Source organism: Lepidothrix coronata, unplaced genomic scaffold (assembly GCF_001604755.1).
Source record: "Lepidothrix coronata isolate B3197 unplaced genomic scaffold, Lepidothrix_coronata-1.0 Scaffold23, whole genome shotgun sequence".
In the NCBI taxonomy this organism is placed as follows: Eukaryota; Metazoa; Chordata; class Aves; order Passeriformes; family Pipridae; genus Lepidothrix; species Lepidothrix coronata.
The window spans coordinates 7,450,360-7,458,305 of record NW_016690203.1 but is presented as its reverse complement, the minus strand read 5'-3'; the positions used below and the strand labels follow the sequence as shown (position 1 = coordinate 7,458,305).

At 62.5% G+C, this 7,946-nt stretch overlaps 1 protein-coding gene across 1 annotated transcript in view; it reads right to left on the bottom strand.

Annotated features, from left to right (window-relative positions):
* Positions 1–3,375: 3,375 nt before the first annotated feature.
* Positions 3,376–7,946, bottom strand: part of PEAR1 (platelet endothelial aggregation receptor 1) — a 19,436-nt gene continuing 14,865 nt past the window's right edge. Inside the window, exons 8-21 of the mRNA XM_017808395.1 lie at positions 7,553–7,727; positions 7,001–7,121; positions 6,763–6,926; positions 6,569–6,671; positions 6,337–6,483; positions 6,109–6,237; positions 5,887–6,015; positions 5,434–5,562; positions 5,142–5,357; positions 4,958–5,067; positions 4,746–4,857; positions 4,498–4,563; positions 3,850–4,038; positions 3,376–3,622 (exon numbers count right to left, since the gene is read on the bottom strand). Of these exons, the coding sequence (XP_017663884.1) occupies positions 3,489–3,622; positions 3,850–4,038; positions 4,498–4,563; positions 4,746–4,857; positions 4,958–5,067; positions 5,142–5,357; positions 5,434–5,562; positions 5,887–6,015; positions 6,109–6,237; positions 6,337–6,483; positions 6,569–6,671; positions 6,763–6,926; positions 7,001–7,121; positions 7,553–7,727 (1,924 nt within the window). The 3' untranslated portion in view covers positions 3,376–3,488. The remainder of the gene's footprint in view (positions 3,623–3,849; positions 4,039–4,497; positions 4,564–4,745; positions 4,858–4,957; positions 5,068–5,141; positions 5,358–5,433; positions 5,563–5,886; positions 6,016–6,108; positions 6,238–6,336; positions 6,484–6,568; positions 6,672–6,762; positions 6,927–7,000; positions 7,122–7,552; positions 7,728–7,946) is intronic.

The window sequence follows — 7,946 nt, the reverse complement described above, 5'->3', positions numbered from 1 at the left end:
AAGAAAAGAAAAGAAAAGAAAAGAAAAGAAAAGAAAAGAAAAGAAAAGAAAAGAAAAGAAAAGAAAAGAAGAAAAAAGTCCCCATCCTCGGATCCAGTGGCATGTTCGGTCCATCCTGATCGTGCTCCGGGCTGGGCGTGCCTTTCCCCCGAGCCGAGTCTTTAGAAGTCCGCGGGCTGTGGCCGGGCAGATCTGAGGTTTCACCACCACACCCAAAACTCTCGCCTTCCCCCTCAGTTAAAGGTGCAGACCCGGCTCAGCGAAGCCCCTCCTGCCTTTGCGAACTGCCGAGTGTTTGAGGCGCCGACATTTAATTTTTCGGCCTCCCGCTGTTGTCCCCAAACAGGTTCCCCAGCCCCGCTCTCTGCGCAGAACTGTAAATAAATCAAAGACCTCGGCTCTGTGTGTGGACCGGCCTCTTGCACAAGGAGTGAAAGAACCCGTTCCGGGACAACACCACCACCCCGTGGCTCAGTCGGTTAAATCGCGTTCCTGCGAGCTCTTCCAGGGTGGGGATTTCACGCAGTGAACAGAAGGAGGAGAAGGAGAAGAGATAAAAGGGAGCGAGCGAGAAATCCTACAGCAAACAATGGCAACGCCAAGCCTTGGGAATATAAATCCCACTAAAACATCGCTCCTGTTTCCATCAGCCATTTCCCCATCCCACAGGATGCAGCAGTGAGAGGATCCGTGGGTCAGGATTCCATGCCCCAAACCAGCCCGTGGGTTGCATTGTTGGAACAATCCCAGTGTTTACTCAGTGCTTTGGTTCACCTTGGATGGAGCTGCTTCTCTGAAAGTCACAGCGTTGTGAACACAGCATTCCCTGTGGGTGAAGTTTAACATCCCACGTATCCCGTGTGCCTTTAATCACAGCACGTCTGACACCAATCCATTTTGCAATGTCATCCTCGATGCCTGCTGAACTACAGGTTTGATTCTCCAAAAGCACGTCTTGCCCAGTTGCTCAGAGCATCTACTTGCCAGGTTGCATTTTCTAGAGCCCATTTATGTCTAATTATTACACAGGGAGACAACTTGCTTCCAGCCTGAGGGCTAAAGCCATTCTGAAGGTAGGATCAGAGCATCGTGGAATGATTTGAGTTGGAAGGATCTTAAAGCTCATCTTGTTCCACCCCCTGCCACGGGCAGGGACACCTTCCACTGTCCCAGGTTGCTCCAAGCCCTGTCCAATCTGGCCTTGGACGCTCCCAGGGATGGGGCAGTCACAGCTTCTCTGGGCAACCTGTGCCAGGGCCTCCCCACCCTCCCAGGGAACAACTCCTTCCCAATATCCCATCTAGCCCTGCCCTCTGGTAGTGGGAAGCCATTCCCTGTGTCCTGTCACTCCAGTTTCTGATGCTATAGGAACCTTCTCTCGTGCCCTATAGGCCTGGAAGGTGCTGTGAGGTCTCCACACAACCTTCTCCTCTCCAAGCAGACACCAATCAGGCTTTGCAATGTTTCTCATCCATTCATGTGCTGTAAATTCCCCTCTGACAGTGTCACGTTTCTGTCGAGGCAACTCGGGCATTGAACAATTAAAAACCCCATTTGGGCACAGATAAGGGATGCCTACTCCACATTTCAATCCTGCACATTTCTTTAAGGTTAAGTAAGAATAGAACTTTTCCATTAGAGCATCCCCAGGCCAGTCCTGGAGGAGCAGGATAAATGCTTGTTCCACAGCTGAGTTTTAATTGGAAATATTTCACAGCAGTTAAAGCAGAGGCTCCGTGGGAGGTGGGCTGAGGATATTGTTGGATTCCATGTCAAACCCCCTCCACAGGAGGTTTTGTCCCGTCCTTCTGTACTGTGATGGCTGAAGTGGTGTTGGGGAGTCTCACACACCCACGGGTGTCCCATTGCACCAAATATTCTCCTTCCTAATAACCTGGTTCCTTAAAAGGATCAAATGTGGGATCCCAGGGCAGAGCCTGGCAGGATCCATTTCCCTTGCACTTCCCAGGTGCACAGCAATCGTTGGGTGTCAGATTTACTTCTGGAACTGAGTCACTGCACCCAGAATCTGGTGTTGATTTGGGTGGGGGAGGATCCCACACCAGGTCAGTAGATCTGTCCTTTAATATAATGACACCTCCCCCCCAGTCTACCCAAGTCTGATCAGCTGGGGCGTGAGAGGGGGAAGTCACATTCCTTCAGCTGGTAAAATCACAGGGAGCAACAGAAAGAATCTCATTCCTTCCTGCGTGGACAGGGCGGGGTGAGGCAAAGCCCTTGGTTTAGGGAAATAGAGGGGGGGGGAGAAAAAAAGGAAAATTGGGGACAGTGAACTGGAATAGAACAGAGACATAGAACAAAAATCACAGAAAGGAGGGCACTAAAGAAAGACAAGAAATAATTGAAAAAGAAAGTCAGCGAATGGGATAAAGGTAAACGGTAAATTTTATAAAGCAACAAGAACTAGAGAAAAAAAATAATGACAATGAACTGAAATGGAGACGTAGGGACTGTCCTCCTTCCCAGGGCACAGGACAGGCTTTGCCCAGCTTTCTGGGATCCCTTCTCCCTCCCAGGGTGCCCGGGGGGCTCAGCAGAACTTTGCATGGGATGGTGCAGAGCCCTGATCCTTCCCTGGGGGCACAGAGGGATCTGAGGGGCTTCACACGGGACAACACGGACCCCTGCTCCTCTCCAGGGGGCACAGTGGGATCTGAGGGGCTTCACATGGGACAACATGGACCCCTGCTCCTTCCTTGGGGTCACAGTGGGATCTGAGGGGCTTCACATGGGACAACATGGACCCCTGCTCCTTCCTTGGGGTCACAGTGGGATCTGAGGGGCTTCACATGGGACAACATGGACCCCTGCTCCTTCCTTGGGGTCACAGTGGGATCTGAGGGGCTTTGACCATGTCCACAGAGGCCCCTGCTCTATCCCAGGGTCAGCTGTGGATCTCTCTGTGCTCTGCCCGAGCCCACAGGAGCCCCCCCAGCACTCCCCCCGAGGTGCTCAGTGGGCTCCACGAGCCTTTGGCAGATCTCCACGAGGCTCTGCTCCCTCCCACGGCTCTGCCAGTCCTTCTGCAGGCTGGACAGGCCCTTCTCCCTCCCGGGGCACACAGTGGTCCTCCCTGGGCTTTGTGCAGGCCCACAGATGCCCCCACTCCCACTCCTGGCACACCACGGGCTCCTCCAACCTTTGCCCGTTCCTCTCACGGAGCGTGACGGGCTTGGATGTGCTTTGGGGTCCCACCTCGTGCACATCCTGGGAGGGAGCAGGGCCCCCAGGACAGAGCCTGGGGGGCCCCACAGTGTGCCCAGGACCCCACCAGCCCCCGCTTTCCTCCCCCCACAGTGCCCTCGGGCCCTGTGGCTCCTTGGCACAGACCCACAGGCAGCCCCAGCTCGCTCCACACCAAACACCCTTTATTCACTGCGGGCTCAGGGACAGCCCCAGAGCAGCCCAGTCCCCGCAGGGATGCTCTGTCCCCTCCTGGTCAGTCCTGTGTCCCCCCCCCCGGTCCCTCAGCGGTCCTTCCTGCGCAGCGGGGGGGACGGGGGGTAGTGGCGGGCGGGGGGCACGTCGTAGTGACTGGGGATGTGGCTGTTCTTGGGGGAGTCGTAGTGGCTGGGGGGGTCTGTGCGTGTGGGGCCGCTCTCTGTGGGGACAAGAGAAGGCTGCAAGGGGACATGTCCCCCCCAGGGGTCACGAAGCCCGTGTCACCAAGGCCATGTCCCCCCGGGGCCACATAGTCACGGGGGTCACGTCACCCCCAGGGCTGTGCAGCCCCTGTCATCGAGGTTGTTTCCCTCCCGGGGCCAGGCAGCCCCCCATCAGCAGGGTCCTGTGCCCACTGCACGGGGCCAGGGGACCCCCCAGCCGTACCCTCCTGGGGCGGCTCCTCGGGGACCCCGATCTCAGCGTAGGACATCTCCCGCCGGACAGGGGACTTCATCTCCATGTAACTGCCCTCGGGGGCCTTGGCAGTGGGGGTGGGCAGCTCCTTGATGGTGGCATAGGGGTTCTCGCTGGCCAGGGAGCTGGCGCTGGCCCCCAGCCCCTCCCGGGGGTGCTCTGGGGGAGAAGGAGTTGGGGTTTTCCCCATGACGGGGAGCGGGAGCCACGTCCAGCTGTGTCCCAGGGAAGTCCCGGCCCCATCCCTTCCCTATCCCAGCCCCGCCTCTTCCCCATCACAGCCCCACCCCTGGCCCTTTCCTTCCCCATCCCCACCCCATTCCAGTCCTGTCCCAACCCATCCCCACCCCATCCCTGCCTCTTGCCCATCCCAGCCCATCCCTGTCACGCCCCAAACCCGCCAAGTCCCCATCCCAGCCCCGACCCCATCAAGTCTCCATCCCAGCCCCAGCCCCATCCTTTTCCCATCTCAGCCCCAGCCCCATCCTTTTGCCATCCCAGCCCCAGGCCCAGTGTTATCCCTTCCCCATCCCACCCTTTTCCTCTCCCCACCCCATCCACATCCATTTCCCATCCTCCCCCTCTCTCTCCCCCACTCCCCTCCATCCCACTCCGTACCTTTGCTGTCACCCTTCCCCAGCCCAGGGCTGTAGCTGTAGCTGTAGCTCCGGTCCAGCTGCCCCCCTGTGTTAAGGGGGCAGGTTTGGGGTCCCCTCTGCTTCATCTTCCTCCAAGCATTAAAGTTCTCTGTCCACTCCACCCCACCCCAGCCCCTTCCCCGTGGATCCCGAGCAGGGAGGGGACCCAGGTGCCCACCCCACTCTGGCCAAGGTGGCTCCCTCGGAGCTGCCCCCCATCCTCCTTACCCCTGGGGCCCAGGGCTGATGCCCCGAGGTGCTTCCAGTCAGGGGGCAGCGTGGCATTGCCTTCAGGGCCGTAGGGTCTCTCCAGGCCAGGGAAGAGCTGTGGGCCGGGCACCTGGAGCCCAAACAGGGGACAGGGTGGCCTTGAGGGTCGTGGCAGTGGCCTGTGCCACGCTGTGCTGGCCCGTGCCACACCATCCTGCCCCGTGCCGTACCTTGAGGGAGCTGGCTCTGTCCTGGGGGCCGGGGGGTGGCAGCGGGCACTGGGACAGCGTGTGGTAGCTGGGGTTGGAGTAGTAGTGTGCGTGGTGGCTTGGTGGCACGTCTGGAGGGACAGGAGTCAGCAGGAGGGCCACCAGGGCTGGGGCCACGCCTGCAGCACCGCTGCCCCGGGCTCACCTGGCACCATGTAGTCGGAGGTGTCCGTCTGTCCCGCCGTGTAGGCCACGGCCAGGTGCCGGCTCTCCTTGCCCTTCTGCCGGTGGCGGTAGCACAGGGCCATGACCACCACGGCCACCAGCAGTGCCACCAGGGCCACCAGGCTCAGCACCAGCCCCAGGGAGCTGTAGGCTGCAGGGGGGGCCGGCACAATGGTGTAGGGCTGCTCAGGGGTCCCTGTGGGGTGGGGAGGAATATCAGCCCCCAGGGTGGGGTAGGGACCCCAGGGACCCCCCGCTCTGCCCCCACTCACCAGCCTCACAGTGGGGCCCGGTCGTGCCTGGGGGGCAGGGACACGTCCCGGTGGCGGGGTGGCAGGTGGCATTGTGGGGGCAGCGGCAGAGTTGGTCACACTGGAGCCCGAAGGTCCCGGGGACACAGGCTGGGGACACAGGGGGTGGGGGAGCCAGAGCCATACTGGGACCACAGCACCATACTGGGACCACAGCACCATACTGGGACCATATAGCTCCATACTGGGACCATACAGCTCCATACTGGGACCATACAGCTCCATACTGGGGCCGTTCCTGGTGCCCAGGATCATGGAGGTCCACAGGGGCCCATACAGTTCCATACTGCCCAGTCCGGAGCTGGGTAGGGGTAACCCAGATGGTGACCCCTCTCTCTTGCTCCCCCCCAGACCCCCCTGGCTGGATGGGAGGGTGCAGACCCACAGTGAGGGGGTGTCTGTGCCAGGCTCTACCTTCCTCGCAGAGCGTCCCGCTCCAGCCAGTCGGGCAGTGGCAGGTCCCCTCAGCAGGGTGACACGTCCCCCCGTGGTGGCACAGGCAGGGCTGGGCACAGGCGTCCCCCCAGGAGCCGGGGGCACAGGCTGGAGGAGCGGGCAAGGGGTGGGGTCAGCCTTGTGGGGTCAGCCTCGTTCCGCACTCCCCCTCTCCCCCGGCCCCCCCGGCCCCCCACTCACGCTGGGAGCAGCGGGGGCCCCGCCAGCCCGGGGCACAGAGGCAGGAGCCGTTGGTGGGGTGGCAGGAGGAGCCGTTGGCGCAGGAGCAGCTCAGCGAGCAGCGCTTGCCGTAGCGCCCGGGGGGACAGGCTGGGGTGACACGAGTCGCACCCGGTCTCAGCGCAGGGCTCAGGGACCGGGCTGGGAGCAAGCCGCGGTTTTGGGGGCGGGAGGGGGCTGTTCACTCACGGCGCTGGCAGGTGGGGCCGCGGAACCCCGGGGGGCAGGCGCAGGATCCGTCCTGGGGGGAGCAGGAGGCCCCGTTGCGGCAGGAGCAGGACATGCGGCACCCCCGGCCCCAGGAGCCCTGGGGACAGCTCTGCTTGCACTGCGGCCCTGCGGGGACGAGGAGGGATAGGAGGGGTGAAGGGCGACGTCTGAGGGCACGGCAGGGCCCCACCGCCCCCGGGATCCCCCTCACCCGTCCAGCCGGGCAGGCAGTGGCACTCCCCCGTCACGGTGTCGCAGCCGTCGGCGTGGGCACAGTCACAGTGCCCCCGGCAGCCCGCCCCGAACGTCCCGTTCTGCAGCGTGGGGACAGGTCGGGGAGTCACCGCCGGGGTGGTGGCACCAAGCCCCGGTGCCAGCAGCACCAGCACAGCCAGCAGGACTCACCGGGCAGGGCTGCAGGCAGCGGGGGCCCTGCCAGCCCCGTGGGCACCGGCAGGTCCCGCTCTGGGGGTCGCAGGACGCCCCGTGGGCGCAGTCACAGCTCTGGTTGCAGCCGGGACCCCAAATACCAGCGGGACACGGCGTCGAGCAGTCCGGTCCGTGCCAGCCTGCGGGGTGAGGGGACACTGAGGTGGGCACGGGGACGGGCATAGGGACCCCCCACCCTCCAGTGTGCACCCACCTTCTTTGCAGAAGCAGGACCCGTCGAGTGGGGAGCAGGCCAGGGCGTGCTGGCAGGAGCAGCGCCCCGAGCAGTTCATCCCAAAGGTGTCAGGGGGGCACAGGGAGGAGCAGTGCTCATCCTGGGTGAAGGGGGGGAGAGAATTCAGAACAGATGGGACCCCCACCCAGGGCTGGGGAAAGGACCCAGGTGTCTGGGGACCACCCCGTCATCCCTCCTTCTGGCATCCTGGTGCTGCAGGGAGACTCGACAACCCCAAAAACCCCATTCTCCCATAGCAACCCCAAGCTGTCCCCAGGGTTGCCACTGATCTCCCAAGGGATGCCCAGACCCTCAGAGATAACAACCCCAACCCACCCCCAAGGACAGACCCCCATGTTTCCCTCAGGGATGCCCAGACCCCCATGCTTGCCCCACCTCTGAACAATCCTGACACCCACCTAGAACCATCCAGAGCCCCCACGATCCCCCAGCACCACCCAGACCCTCACTCTCCCGCTCAGGGATGCCCCACGACGCTGCCCCAGCACACCAGCCCCCCGTGCCCCTCACCGTGTAGCCGGGGGGGCAGCGGCAGAGGCCGGTGGTCCCGTCACAGACCCCCCCGTGGAGGCAGAGGCAGCTCTGGAGGCAGCCAGGCCCGAAGGAGCCGGGGGGGCAGCTCTCATTGCAGAAGAGCCCGGCCCAGCCAGGGTGGCAGACACACTCCCCCAGCATGGGGTGACAGCTGGGGGCACACGCTCAGCACCCCAGTGCTCCCAGTATGGGGCGCTGGCTGTGCTGGGAAGGGGCTTTGCAAACCGAGGGGCACAAAGGCCCCGCCCCGGGGGGAATTAAAGTCTTCCTGGCTGTGCAGCCAACACGTCAGCTGGCTCGGTGAGGGTGCTGGGGGGAGACGGGGGTGTGGGGGAGGCAAGGCTTGGAGGGGAGATGGGGATGGGGTGGG